General features: G+C 35.7%; 1 protein-coding gene across 2 annotated transcripts in view; it reads right to left on the minus strand.

The window, feature by feature from the left end:
* Positions 1 to 16,101, minus strand: part of RAB6A (RAB6A, member RAS oncogene family) — a 76,054-nt gene that overhangs the window by 21,709 nt on the left and 38,244 nt on the right. The window contains exons 2-5 of one of the 2 annotated variants that reach the window (XM_040630834.1): positions 13,080 to 13,138; positions 4,055 to 4,108; positions 2,368 to 2,473; positions 420 to 531 (exon numbers count right to left, since the gene is read on the minus strand). In XM_040630834.1, the coding sequence (XP_040486768.1) occupies positions 420 to 531; positions 2,368 to 2,473; positions 4,055 to 4,108; positions 13,080 to 13,138 (331 nt within the window). Of the gene's footprint in view, positions 1 to 419; positions 532 to 2,367; positions 2,474 to 2,539; positions 2,646 to 4,054; positions 4,109 to 13,079; positions 13,139 to 16,101 lie in introns of both variants that reach the window. The other variant, XM_008707322.2, reaches the window with a different exon arrangement.

Below are 16,101 nucleotides of genomic sequence, written 5' to 3' on the forward strand. Positions count from 1 at the left end.
TGAATATTTATAAGAAGACTACCAAAAGAGTGTGCATTTAATCATTATGAATAATTTTTAAAGATAGGATTTGTTCTTAAAACATTGTTCTTTAACAGAACACTGCTCATGTTTATGAGGCCTAAAAAATGCAAAATAGTTACCAGCTTCATGTGTAAACAATCCTTTTTCCCCCCATGTGTAAACAATTTTGCACAAAAGCTATTTATACGTGGGCTTACACAAAACAAAAAAACCCTCATTTTCCTTTAAAGACTGAGTTTAATGTTTACATTTCAGGTTCTCACACTAAAGAAAAGGGGGGTATAAACTTAAGAATTAAACATGTTTCCTTTCAAAACAATTCTTCAGTAATAAAAATAACAGGCTGCTTAACAAAGAAATCAACCATTCGATACACATACAAAATCACTCTGTACCTCTTGTCAGCAAGATCTGTTTTATTCCCTACTAGCATGATGATAACATCACTTCCTCTTTCTGTTCTGACATCATCAATCCATTTTGTAGTTTGCTGGAATGAGTTAACATCTGGTATAGGAGGGTGGACAGAGAGATTAGTGTTACCGCAAAGCCTCCCCAAGTGATAAACCAAAAAACAAAAACAAAAACAAAAAAACAAATCCTGGAAGTTGGGGGGGCGGGGGTTGGCACATTAGGACCCACTTTTAATGTGCCTGCAACGTAACTCCATTTTATCTGAGTACAACTGTCAGTGACATAAATAAATCACAAGAATAAAGTCCTCGAGGTTTCTTTTATAATAGTTTAAAAATTTTGAATATGACCAAATGAGTGCAACGTACCATATGTAATTGGGGGAGGGGGAACCTTTTTAAAATGTAAGGACAGGTATGGCAGATAATATGGTGTCACATTGCCACAATGTTTTTTTGATTACTTACACATACCCAGCATGACAAAGAAAGCATCTCCAAAAGTAGGTCAGCCAGTAAAACCCAAAACATCCAGAAAATTTATAAAGCCTTTACACAGCTTTCAACACCACTCTGTTTGCATTGCTTATTCAGTTTGTGATCACTTTAACTTGAAGTTCATTAGTTTAATGCACCAGAATCACTTGTAACAAAATCCATCTTTCCTAGCACTGGATTCTAAGTAGAATACTTCAGTAATTTTTACGGCAGCTCCAGGGAAAACTTTACTAATATTTTAACCACATGTGCACGATTTTTAAAGAAAAACACACCAGGTTTCACTTGATTTGGTTAAAGTAAGCACAAACATTTTAAAGCTGCAAAACTTATCAACGCACAATAATGAACATACACTTTTTTTAAACAAGTAGCAACCCAAAGTAAAGCTTCAAGAAAAGAAAGATTGCATATAGCACCTAACCCACCCCCCAAAAAAAGGTCTCTGAATGCGAACTTATAATTCTGCCATTGCAATTATTATGTAGATATGACTTCTGGCTGAGCAGATATGTAAAAATGTACAGTAAGAATATCACTAGCTCAAACCAACAGTTTATTTAAGATTCTTTTTAAACTAAGTTTAAGATGTAACATTATTCTGGTTTTCCTACAAATTATGGACCACTATATGGAATGATGGCTTAATATTGCCTAATACATATATAATAAACCAATTTACAAAGACAGTGTTAATCACAGAGCATTTCCTTGTCAGTCACCATATTCTTTGGAAAATTTACAGGCACTTAAAATGCCAAAGACATTATTCAGTCTTTAGGGAAAAGAAAAAGGAAGATCATTACTTGTTTTAATCTCCTATTTAAAATTTCTTCTTGGAGAGAAATGAAAGTGTAATTTGTTAGCAACAAAGTCAGTCAGTCCCAGAATCCAGATGTGATTCAAATGAAAATGATTAAAAGAAAACTGCACATTATATGTTTTCTCTGCCTTCCTCTATAGAGAGAGGATGACTGGAAGTGGAAAGCAGAGAAAAGTTGGCTAGCGGAAGCTTTTAATAGCCTCAACAGAAAGCCCTGAAGGATTTGAAAATTTTGGCAAGAGGCTTAAATGCAGATTATTTTATTTTAGAGAAATCTGAGATCAAGTTAAATGAAAAAGGAGACATTCTTTCAACCATAATTATGGTGTGACTTAGGGATAACAGGATACTAGGAAAGCCTTGGAGAGGATTCATAATTAGATCTGAATGAAAATTTCCAGTGCAAAAAAATCTGGCACAGTGGAAATAAAGCATGTTGGTACAGACACCAAAGCAAATATTTCTGACCTAGCTGGTATATGATAAGGTTTGCTATGACAAAACTCATTTTTACATGCTAGTATAGAAAACAAGCACAAGACAAGAACATGCATGCAGCTAAGCTAAAGGTTGAAAGAAGATTAGAAATGCATAATTCCCCCCACTCACTTGTGATATCATAAACAACAACTGCCACAGTGGAGTCACGAATGTAGCTAGGAATCAAGCTCCTGAACCGCTCTTGACCTGCTGTGTCCCATAATTGCAATCGTACCTAACAACAAAATCAGTCAAACAAGCAAGAAAAATAAGAAAGGTCAACCCGTTGCAAAATACCTACTTGTGATATCGTAAACTACTACGGCTGCAGCAGAATCACGGATGTAACTGGGAATGAGGCTACGGAAACGTTCCTGACCCGCAGTATCCCACAGCTGCAGCCTGATCTGTGGGATGGGAAAAAAAAAAAAAAAAAAAAAAAAAAAACCAAACTCATACTAAAAAGAAAAAAGAAATAATGTTTTTAAAAGAGGGAAGGTGGGAAGAAGGTAAAAAGTAGATTCATGCAAAAGGTTGCAGGGATGTGAGGAATGAAAATAACACAAAACTCCTTTCCTTTTTCAAAAGGGAGTAATATTAAAAATTTGCTTGCTCTGAAGGTACGTGACTTAAAAATGGCTATGTGAAAGATTTCACAGAATCAGAAATACAGCTTTTTTTCACTCCCTATAACGTCTCTTTGAATCTAATGCCTTCCGGATAGCAAAAAGTAGACTGTGTTGATGTTGAAATAGCATAAAAGGGAAAAACGAAAGCAAATGCCAATGAGCAGCCTCAGCTATCAGAGTAAAGGAATGAATGCTTCTCTGAAAGCCTCTCTGAAGCTAAACTGTGTCTCTTTTCTATTGGGTCCAGAACACGTTGAAATTGGGTCTCTGACTACTGTGCTTATGTTTCTCCTACACGTTTCTTCCCAGAACATTGTATATAACCTAACAAAATGGAGAAATATCTTTTTGCAACTCTACGTAAAAATTTCTTTACTTTCTTACTTTTCATATTTACATTTGAGGAAGAAAAGCCTGAAAACAAGCATTAAGTTATTTTACCATTATAAAGCAATTTCTAAGCTTTCAAAATTTAATGACATGCTGTACTTTAAAACATAAAAGAGAATACCCAAAAGAAAAACTCACACACTTATAGGAAATAGCATTAGAGATACAATGTTTTTTGTTTATAGGTCCTGAAATACCACATTTAAGCCACTGTTTAGCTGATAGGAATCTCTTCCAGGGACAGTGGGCTAGAATACAGAATTTACACTATGCTTAAAGGGAGCATTCCAAAATACAGGTGTCTAAATCAACAAATAAATACACATTACTTGTATCTATTCATTGTCACTTTGTTATACATCACATTCTGACATATAGAATTTTGAAACTGACAAATTATGTGAAGTCAAATGAAATATTTTTGAATGTCTAAAGAGTAACACTCAAAAAGTCTTTAGCAACTCTAATTTCTTCATGAAAATACTCTTTTCATTATCTCAATGCTATCTGTTATCATCTTTCCTAATCAGGATGACAAATTTTGTTTAGCAAGCCTAGGGCATTCAGTATTTTCCAAATAACTTGGCTTTCTCTCCCCTTTGGATTTTACTTGGGGATTAAGTGAGAATGCTATAAGTACTATCACTCTGTTAATAACAGTTTTTCTCAAAGCCTGTAAACTAACTTTTTCAACTTTGCTAAGAGCTTCTTATGGTGACAATCATTGATTATAGCTTTGATCACAGTTTTCTATCCTGGAGTATTGCAGATAATTGCACACTGAAAACATTACTCACTGTTCGATCCTCCAAGTACATTGTTTTTGATAAAAAGTCAATACCAATAGTTGCCTGTAAAACAGAAAACAAAGAAGTTTAAAAATAAAATAAAAATAATAACAGTTAAGGGGGAGCCTGGGTGGCTCAGTCAATTAGGCTTCTGCCTTCAGCTCAGGTCATGATCCCGGGGTCCTGGGATCAAGCCCCACGTGGGGCCCCCTGCTCAGTGGGGAGTCTGCTTCTCCCTCTGCCCCTCCCCCCACTCATGCATGCTCTCTCTCTCAAATAAATAAACTTAAAAAAAATAATAGTTTAATGGCAGTTTAGGGTTCAAATGGTAATTATGATTGTAGGAGAAATAATGAATAAACACATAAACACATCATAGCCAAGGACGAATGAACAAAATTTTCAGCAATAATGGTTTCTACCTACTGAGCACATGCTGTGTATTAAAGAATTCTTTTAGGCCTTTTACACAATCATCTCTAATCCTCATACACCTTTGCAAAGTAGCTACTGCCCATCCCTATTTTTATAATTTTAACAATACTGGGGTTCAGAGAAGTTAAAAAAGTTGTCTAGGGAAACAAAGCTTCTGCTGTGGAGTTGGGAGTAAAAGGCCAGCTCTTTCCAATATATAGTAACTATAATATATACATATTTATTTATTATATTTATTTAAAGTTGTGATAAAATACACATAACAAAATTAAATATCTTAACCATTTTTCAAAATACTATTTTTTGGGAATAGTTTTAGGTCCGCAGCAAAACTGAAAGGTACGGAGATTTCCCATATACTCCCTTACCCCCACATTTGCGTAACACTCCCTATTGTCAACATCCTCCACCAAAGTGGTACATTTGTTACAGCTGATGAACCTACACGGACACTGATGGTTTTTTTTAAAGATAGATTTTATTTTTAAATTGTGGTAAAACATAGATGATAAAATGTGACATTCTTGGGCACCTGGGTGGCTCAGTTTATTAGGTGGCTGTGTTTGGCTCAGGTCATGATCCCAGGGTCCTGGGATCAAGCAACGCATTGGGCTCCCTGCTTCTCTCTTCCCCTCTACCCCTCCCCCGCTCATGTGCTCACTCTCACTCTCAAATAAAATCTTTAAAAATAAAATAAAATGTAACCATGTTAAGTGTACAATTCAATGGCACTGATTATATCCACAGTGATCTATAACTGTCAACACTGTTTTTAAAGCTTCTTTATAATCTCAAACAGAAATGTACCCATTAAGCAGTAACTTATCACAATGTATGGATATCCCACAATTTCTTTTTCCATTCATTTATTAATGGACATTTGGGGTTTGTTTCCACCTTTTGGCTGCTATGAGTTCCTACATTCAGTTCTTCAGTATACACCTGGACAATGGAACTGCTAGGCCTTATGATAATTCTATTGAAACTTGGTGAGGAAATGCCAGACTGGCTTCCACAGCAGCTACACCACAAATTTCTAATAGCAATGCATGAAGGTTCCAATTTTTCCATATTCTTGCCAGCATTTGTATTTTCTCTTTTTATATATAATACTCATCCTAGTAGGTAGGAAGTGGAATCTTTTTGTGATTTTGATTTGCAGTTCTCTAATGACTAGTAATGTAAGCATCTTTTCCTGTGCTTACTGGCCATTTGTATAACCTCTCTGAAGAAATGTCTATTCAGTCCTTTGCCCATTTTTAAACTGAGTTTGTCATTTTATTACTGATATACAGGAGTTCTTTACAGATCCTAGATATGAAACTCTTCTCAGATATGTAATTTTCAAGTATTTCTTCCCATTCTGTAGGTTGAGCCTGGTGCTCTTACTGGAAACCAATTGTCCAGTGCCTGGGTGGCTCAGTCGGTTGAATGTCCGACTCTTGATTTAGGCTTGGGTCATTATCTCAGGGTTTTAGGATCTAGCTCCGTATCGGGTCTCACGCTCGGTGGGGAGTCTGCTTGAGTTTCTCTCTCTCTGTGCCCTTTACTACTTTTGTGCACAAGCTCATGCTCGCACACTCTCTAAAATAAATAAATAAATCTTTAATAAATCTTTTAAAAAGGAAATCAATTGTCAATAGGTATGTGGATTTACTTATGAATTCCCAATTCTATTCCATTGGTCTATATGTCTGTCATTGTCCTGATTACTGTAGCTTTGTAATAAATTTTGAAATCAGAAGTGTTGAGTCCTCTTTTTTTTTTTAAGATTTTATTTATTCATTTGACAGAGAGAGAGTGCGCGAGCATGAGTGGGGGCGGGGGGGGGGTGGTGGTGGTGAGAAGCTCCCTGCTGAGCAGGGAGTTCAACGTGGGGCTCGACCCAGGACCCTGGGTTCATGACCTGAACTGAAGGCAGATGCAAAACCAACTGAGCCACACAGGTGCCCTATTTTCCTTTTTCAAGACTGTTTTAGCTTTTGCAAATTAGAATCGGTTCTTTATTTCTACACAAATGGCAGTAGAAATCTGATAGGGACTGCATTAAACCCGTAGACTGCTTTCAGTAGTTAGTACTGACATCTTAACAATACTGTTTTCTAATCCCTTTGCCTAGGATGTTTCTCCATTAGGTCTTCTTTAATTTTCCTGAGCAGCATTTTGTAGATTTCAACTATACACAGACTTTTACTAAAGCAAGCAAGGGGTGCCTGGGTGGCTCAGATGGTTAAGCATCTGCCTTCAGCTCAGGTCATGATCCCAGGGCCCTGGGACCAAGACCTGCTTCAGGCTCCCTGCTTAGCAGGGAGCCTGCTTCTCCCTCTCCCTCTACTGCTCCCCTGCTTGTGCTCTCTGTCAAATAAATAAAATATTTAAAAAGAAAAAAAAGAAAGAAAGCTAGCTTTCTTCTTTATCCTAAACTATGTGACTATGTATTTCAATTACATTTCTAAATTTAGGGCTTAAATATATATAACTGAAGTATGCAGTCTGAAAATGTATATCCCATTCTGCTATAGGCTGGGATAATGAGTTCATAAACTTGAATTATTGTACAGAAGCATCTAACTGACAAACCTGAGGAATGTACAGGAATGGTATAGGGCTACATTTAACAAATCTCACCAAGAGAACCTCATTTAATCAGACAGAGGCAGCTGACTGTCTACACAAATATCCATCTTTCCCTTCCTTGTTAAAACAAACATTTATTTAAATCCATACTTTCCCACTAAAAAGACTACATTTTTCAGCCTTCTTTGAGCTTTAAATGAATGGGACTGACTCAGTTGAAAGGCGCATTGTTGGTTTTTTTCCTTTCCTTCTTCTTGCCTGGATGTGGGATACCATGGCCAGAACTCCAGGAACCATTCAATAACCACGAGGCAACCTCCATATGCAAGTCACATATTAGATCTGGATAAACAAAGTTACAAGTCCCAGATGACTATGGAGCTGCCACACAAGCCCTGAACTACTCTACTTATGGACTTCTTATATATGGAAAAAAAAGTTTCTCACATCACTTACCAATGTTATTTTGTGTTTGTTATAAACAGCCCAAAATAATTTTTAATGGCTACAAACAGAAATATGCCTTGTCAGATCTCACAGCCAAGACATATAAATGTTTTTAAAATTAATACAAAGTAAGACTTTATGATAAAATGTATAATAATCCCCCCTTCCACTGCACTATCCTAGTTTTGGCACGTCATTTATACACCAAACTCATAAAGATTAAAATTAACCTGAAAAACAGAGCCTGTTTCTGCTCTTCTTTTCAGTTAATTTTATTCCAAGCAGAACTACTATGGCAAAAAAGTCAATCAGCCACAAGAATTAAGCCAACAGCAGGAAAAACAGAAAGAATAGATGGAAAACTAAACATCATCAGCTATTCCAGCATCTCGAATGTTACTGATGTGGAACTAATTCAAATCTTCATAAAAGACAGATGAGACATTAGTGCTACCTCATGCTGACCTTCTTTATAGAAATGCAGAAGGCAGTAATTGTAGAAGAAACCAAAGGTTAGAAAAAATTCTCCCACATATCTTAATTTATAGCTTCACATTATTTTAAGTGTTAATTAATTGTGTTGGGAAGTTTACTTTGTAAAAAAAATAAAAAATAAAAAAATTAGACAGTACTTTTACTGTGGGAGCACACAATTCAAGATTGAACAATGGCTTACCCAAATATATCAGCATCAAGATAATAATGGTTGGTAACTATAGTTTAGATATTTGTATTTGGATGCTCTCCACTCAGAACAGTGTTTATTTGCCCCAACAGCAATTTTATAAAATATTGCAGATGTAAACTAACTATTCTGTCTGACTTTCCACATACTGGTTTGTCACCTGTCCTGAGGCCACACACAGCCAAGAGACCCATCAAATCATGATTTTTCCACAAGGGACATTAGTTTTCCTACATAAAAGTAATTAAGTAAGGAAAACAAATTTTTCTCTATACCAAGCAATGATAATCAGCTTCCTCCTGTGGTCCAAACATAGAGTTCTGCTGCCTAGCTGCTGCTTTCCCCAGCAGGAAACAGAGAAAGAATAAGAGCTGAAAAACGCAAAGACTAGAATAAAGGAAGAAAAGAGTGGGCAAGTTAAGAAGAGTCTAACACTGACTGCTACAGAGATAAAAAGAAGAAAGTCAAAGGATCCCAGGAGGATGCTGATACAGGTTCCATTTTAGAAAAATAACCATCCATTAATAAATATGTTTATATATATTTATGTATGTGAAACTTGTATACTTTTCTCTTAGATATCTTTGTACCACATTACTTAGGAAAGAAACTATGTGAAGTCTGTCGAGTTTAGAAAGGTGTCATTATAAGAGCATAAAATTTTACTTATGTAAGCTGAACAAGTTCTAGAGATCATTGTGCATATACATAATACTGTAGTGTACACCTAGAAGTCTGATTAGAAGGTAGATTTCATATTAAGTGTTCTTAGCACAGTTTGAAAAAAAACTGCCACGCCCCCCCCCAATTAAACGACAATACTTCTGGTAGGAGAAAAAAAAAAAGAGTCCTTAAAAATTAAAGAAAATTAAAAACTAAGAAATCAAACATTGGATGAGAAAAACAGTACACCCGGGGGGAATTTTATTTCTATTGGTAACAAACTAGAATTTTGTGTAGAACAATTTAAAGCTTTAACTTAAAGAGCTTAAGGATGTATTCCATCACTAAGATCTTCCTGGAAAAATTCAGTTACATTGTTTTAAATGTTTCAAAGTAGGGACCTGGGTGGCTTAGACTTGGTTAAGTGCCTTCAGCTCAGGTCATGATCCCAGGGTCCTGGGACTGAGCCCCTCGTCAGGCTCCCTGCTCCGAGGGGGAGCCTGCTTCTCCCTCTGCCCTTCCCCCTGCTCACGCTCTCTCTCTTTCTGACAAATAAATAAATAAAATCTTAAAGAATAAAAAAATAAACGTTTCAATGTTTTAAACTATGCCACACTGAATTTATGTTTGTTTGGGGTTTTTTTCCCCCATTTAAGACAGCAACAAAGATGTTTTTTTTTTATTTATTTATTTGAGAGAAAGAGAGATAACGAGAGAAAGCACAAGAAGGGGGAAAGGGAGAAGCAGGCTCCCCGCCGAGCAAGAAGCCCGATGAGGGGCTCTATCCCAGGACCCTAGGATCATGACCTGAGCTGAAAGTAGACGCTTAACCAAATGAGTCACCCTGGCATCCCTGGGAATACTTTATTCAAATCCATCAGAGAAAGGGACATCTTGGGTCTAACAAAGCATTGTGTTTTAAAGCACAGGTCAGTAATTGTATATGAAGAGTATACACTGCTACATATAAATTAACTGATCAGACCTCAACTTTTCAATGTTTAAAACAGAATAAAAGTAGCACCTTTGTGACATTTTTAACTTTAGTACTCCTCTCCTTCAATCAAATCCATACCAACCTCCTCATAATCCTTCTCAAGGGCAGCCATATCCTCACAGGCCTCAGAAAACTCTCCTTCCTCCATGCCCTCACCCACATACCAGTGAACAAAGGCAAGCCTGGCATACATCAAGTCAAACTTGTGGTCCAGGAAAGCCCAAGCCTCAGAAATGTCTGTGATGTTGCTTATACCACGCACACAGCTCGCTGTACTCTGGCCAGGTCTCCAACAGGTACCACAGTGGGAGGCTGGTAATTAATGCCCACCCTGAAGCCAGTGGGGGCACCAGTCCATAAACTGGATGGTATGCTTGGTCTTGATGGTGACAATGGCGGCACTGACATCTTTGGGAACTATGTTGCCACTGTACAACAGGTAGCAAGCCATGTATTTACCATGGTGAGGATCACATTTCACCATCTGACTGGCTGGTTCAAAGCATGCAGTGGTGATCTCTGCTACAGAAAGCTGTTCATGATAGGCTTTCTCAGCAGAGATGACAGGAGCATATGTGGCCAGAAAGAAGTAGATGCAGGGAGAGAGTATCACATTAGTCTGGAATTCTGTCAAATCAACATTCAGGACTCCATCAAATCTGAAGGAAGCAGTGATGAAGGATGCAATCTGACCTATCAACCAACTGAGGTTAGTGTAGGTTGGGCGTTCAATATTGATGTTTCTACGACAGACATCATAGATGGCTTCACTATGTACCATGAAGGTGAATTTATGTTTATTGTCCATTTGTAACAGCTTCTGGAATAAGAAATCTTCTAAGTCGAAGTCATCTCAAAGGTCAGTCTGAGCAATATAATCTTTCTCAAATAAAAGATTGAATCTAAAACAAGGAACAGGAAAAAGAAGGAATCTACTCTGTGGGAATCTTTCTTGAGCTTATTTATATTAAGCTGAACCATGTAAAATTGACAATATCCTATCATTTTTGAATTATAAATATAGCAACATAATATGGTTCAAGCTGATATACTTTAAACTGTTAGAAAAATCTGTGGGTTTATAACTGGAAAAGAAAATAAGTGGTGACAAACAAGAACTTTAAGAGACTCAACTCTAGACCCTCTGGTTAAAACAGTTTTTTTGTTTGTTTGTTTCACTCTGAAATAATGTCTAAATTTTGGTCAATTAAAGACTCTTCTGGCCAGTTTCCTCCTTTTTAAATGAAATTAATTCAGTGCAAAGGAATCATACACAGAACATGAGTTAAGTTTGATATATACATTACATATGGCTCATGTAAGCCCAATAATAAATTTCTAGCAAGGAGACTAGCTCTTTAATTATTCATTTCAGAAGTTTTTCTGTTGTAGTATGTGTGGTGGGGGTGGGAGTAGGGAATCGTCAAATGATTCACTGAAGAACTCTTCACTTGATAACTAAGTTGGCAGCTAACCACATAAAGGTCAATTCTTCATATTCAAAGATACTTCTTAACATACTGTCAAGCTGATTTCCCTAAATAAGGATGTAGGGTGCTATATCATCTAAATTTTCTTGTTAGAGCTAAACTAAAAGAACATCTAGGATTGTATCTAATTGTCATAAAAACTTGTAACTCACATTGTTAATTAGCATCTCCTATTAATGCCAAAATACAATGATACTTCAGCTTTATTAGCAACAACTTTTCCACAATCACAATCTTACCTTATCTGTCAAATTCTATCAGTATCACTACCCTTATGTCAACATCACTACCCTTATAGATGTCTGACCGGACAGCAGCATGAAGAAACAGCAATGGCACTTTCAGGTATGCCTGAAAGATCTCCTTAATTTCACTGAGAACATGGGTATAACAAAATCCTTTAGAAACACCAGAGAACTCTAAATAGGCTCCAGCTAATAAGTCTTTTAGCCTAAGACTCTGACCCTAGTTCAGATTTTTTAGCCTATGGTAGTAGTTCTGCTCCCAAAGATTTGTGCTTATACTTTTCAGGAATTTTCCACATGTGGCTCAATGACATCAATACTTTTGTTAGTCTCTGAAACTGGCATTTGTAGCTCTTCTGATAAGAGACGGAGCACTGCTCAGAATCAAGACACCATACACAAGAGAAGGTTCTCTAGGTGAAGCCTTATAGGCCATAGAGCTGCAGAGACCTAGAAAATTGGGGATATCTGACCTAAAGAAATCCAGAAGAAACTGAAGCACTCTTACTGACTGAGCTATTTTTCATTTCTAAATTTGCTCTTTTCATGTCTTATGAGGTGGCTAAACCATTTCTGAAATATTCAAAAGAATGGTAATAAAATATATACAGTACATACTAATTAGCTTTTTTAAAAAGTAACTTTCCTAAAATGGCAGATTTATGTATCAGTCATTTCTGTTCCATGACCTTTATGGTTTTTAATATAAGGCTTAATTAAAACAAATTCCTTTGGGATGATGAAAATGTTCTTAATCTTGATAGTGGTGGTAGCTTCACAGGTGTACACATCTATCAAAACTTGTCAAAATGGAAAGAATTAGTAATTCTTTACTAACTATGTGATTTTAAGAGTCCTGCGTGTGTTGGATAAAGTTCTTTGCCATGTGTCTTTTGCTTGTTTTAGGTTTAGTTTACTCTTCTAGTTTCTTAAGGTAGAAGGTTAAATTATTAATTTAATATATCTCTTCTTTTCCTTATAGCATTGCTTTAGCTGTAACCTATAAATTTTGGTATGTTACGGAATTTTTTTCCCCATTTGTTTCAAAGTACTTCCTAAATTTTATTTTTGAGTTTTTTTCCTTGACTCATTGGTTATTTGGGAATGTGCTGTTTAATTTCCATGTATTTGTGAATTTCTCAAATCTCCTGTTAATGATTTCTAATTACACCATTCATTTATTCTTGACTTTAAGTATAGATCAAAAGGTCACAGAATCCTAGGCTTGAAGCACATAAGAGAATATCTACAATCACTCCTACTTCTATCCCGATGGTAATCAGTGGTATCTTTTAATGGACTTTGGAAGAGGAGATAAAGAAATCAAGTGAAAAGACTGAGGACTATGAGCAAAATCAGTTATACTTTGTATTTATATAACATTTTACAGATTACAGAAAGTCCTTTTATGTAAAAAGTGGATTTTTAAAAAGACCTTAAATATTACTTATAACACAAAATAGAAACAATTAGTAAGTCAACAAAAATAAAATACCTGATAGGTGTTGTCAAAACTGTCATACATGAATCTGGTGATCAAGGATGTCTTTCCAACTGAAATGAAAAGGAAAAAAGATTCACTCAGTTAACACATTACATACACCAGGTTCTCAAGTGATTCTTCTACAGAGAATTGCAACTAAAGTCCATGGGAAATATCTGCAATGGTTCTACTACTAATAATTTAGAAACATACAGCCCCTAGCTTGTTGAAACACCTTTCTCTAATAACATATAACACTCTCAAATTAAGAGCAGAGGTAAATAGTTTTATTTAGTTAAGGGTTGAGGAAAATGAAAAGATGGAGGAAAATAATCAATTATGTTGACATCTCTACTTCACAAAAGGCCAAGCAGACATTGTTTGGGCCCTAACAAAAAGAACTAGGATTACACTTGAGAAGAAGCCTCTTTATATAGGAATAGCTGAACTAGGAATTTCTTTATTAGTAAACAGTACATATAGTTTTCATTTTTTAAAAAAATGCTCACTATCTTTTTCACATAAAAGAGTAAAACGCATATTGTATTTTACTGGTGGTACAGAAAATTACAGGAACAAAGTGAAAATTATGTATATCATGCCACCCACATATAATTAATGTTGGTTCTGTTTTTCTGAAATATTTTTATATATAACAATATGTACTTAAAGGTGAAACTCTAGAACCATTCATAGGTAAGCCAGGAAAAATATACATACTACCATTTTCAACACTGACTGGACTCTGTAAAAAGTAAATGTAAAAATCTGAAGAGATAAAAGGCAATATGCATTTCACAGAGAGGGAAATAGTGGTGGATAAAAGCAAGGAACTATATAAAATATATAAGAAAGAAGTATAAAATAGCTTATTAAAATAGTTTTTATTCAAAGGATTAAAAATTATTAAGCACTTTATTTTATTTTTTAAAGATTTTATTTTATTTTTTTTAAAGATTTTATTTATTTATGTGACAGAGAGACAGAGAGACAGAGAGACAGCCAGCGAGAGAGGGAACACAGGCAGCGGAGTGGGAGGGGAAGAAGCAGGCTCCCAGCCGGAGGAGCCTGATGTGGGACTAGATCCCGGAATGCCGGGATCACGCCCTGAGTCGAAGGCAGACGCTTTAACAACTGCGCTACCCAGGCGCCCCTAAAGATTTTATTTTTAAGTAATCTCTACACCCAATGTGGGGCTTAAACTCACAACCCCAAGATCAAGAGTTGCATGCTCTACTGACTGAGCCAGCCAGGTGCCCCTAAGCATTTTAAATATGATTCAATATGGAATCCCAGTAAATATATTGCTCTTGTTTACCTCAAAGCTCCTGTAAAATGGTATGCAAACTTGTAATGATTTGCTACATGTTGCTTTTCCTAAAAGATTATAAGCTCCAGGGACACCTGGGTGGCATAGTGGGTTAAGTGTCCAACTCTTGGTTTTGGTTCAGGTCATGATCTTAGGGTCCTGGGATCGAGTCCATGTCCGGCTCCCTGCTCAGTAGTTTACTTCTCCCTCTCCCTCTCCCCCTACTCCCACTCATGCTCAAGCTCTCTCTCAAATAAATAAAATCTTTTAAAAAATAAAACAAAAGACATACAAGTTTAAAATAAAAATTATAGTAACATTATAGTTTATAACATAAAGAATGTAATACAGGACAACTATAACACAAAAGATGGGGTGATGAATGCTGTTATACTGCTGTAAGGTGTCTATAGTTCATGTGAATAGTACAGACTGTGTGTGTGTGTATATATATATATACATATATATATGTATGTGTGTGTGTATATATATATATAAAGGAAAAGATAAAAGTGTGTGTGTGTATATATGTATATGTATATATATATATAAAGGAAAAGATAAAAGTGTGTATATATATGTTTATATATATAAAGTGCATATATATATATATACAGGAAATATATATATAAAGGAAAAGATACCTCAAAAGTAGGGATTATCCCAGGAATAAAAGGTTAGTAAATCATACAAAATCAACTAATGTAATTCAAAATATTAACAGAACAAAAAAGAAAATCTTTAAGTTCACCTCAATATATTTAGATGAAGTATTATGACAAAACTCACCAGATTCATGATGAAAACTCTAAGCAAACTAGCAAACCAGGAATGGAGGGAAATGGCATCAATCAGATAAACAGCATTTACAAAGAAATCTATAGTTAACATCATATGTAATGCTAAACTCCAATGGTTTCCTCCAAAGAACGGGAAAAAAAAGCAAGGATGTCCAATCCACCACTTCTATTCAGCATGGGTACTCGGGTCTTAACCCGTGCAATGATGACAAGAAAAAGAAATAAAAGCCACACAAAGTGACACTGTTCTTTTTCACTGATGACATGACTAGTCAGTCACGCAGAATAATCCTATGAAACTAATTTTAAAAATCTGCTAGAACTAGGGGCATCTGGGTAGCTCAGCTGGTTAAGTGTCAGACTTGATCTCAGCTCAGGTCTTCATCTCAGGGTTGTTGAGTTCAAGCTCCGCATTGGGCTAAACACTGGGCGTAGAGATTACTTAAAAAAAAAATCTACTAGAACTAGTAAATCTGGCAAGGTCTCAGTACAGAAGTTTGATATACAAAAATCAACTGCATTTCTAAATACTAGAAGTAAATAGAAAACGGAACATTTTAAACTCCACATGTGGTAACATCACAAAATATGAAACAATTAGGAATAAATTTAACAAGATGTTAAAAACTCTACCTTGAAAACAAAATACTCTATTGAGAGAACATCAAGAAAATCTAAATAAATATAATACCATATACTAGTTTAAGAGAAATCACTACTAAGATATCAATTTTCTCCAATTTACACCTTCAACATAATCTCAATCATAATCCCAACAGCCTTTGAAAAATAGCAAATGACACGACAGTTCTGAAGTTCATATGAAAATGCAAAGGATCTAGAATAGTTAAAACGATCTTGAAAACAGTGAATAATTTTGAAGATTCTACCATATACAATCTCAAAATTTACCATGAAACTACAG

Source organism: Ursus maritimus, unplaced genomic scaffold, assembly GCF_017311325.1.
Source record: "Ursus maritimus isolate PB19 unplaced genomic scaffold, ASM1731132v1 scaffold_16, whole genome shotgun sequence".
Classification (NCBI taxonomy): domain Eukaryota; kingdom Metazoa; phylum Chordata; class Mammalia; order Carnivora; family Ursidae; genus Ursus; species Ursus maritimus.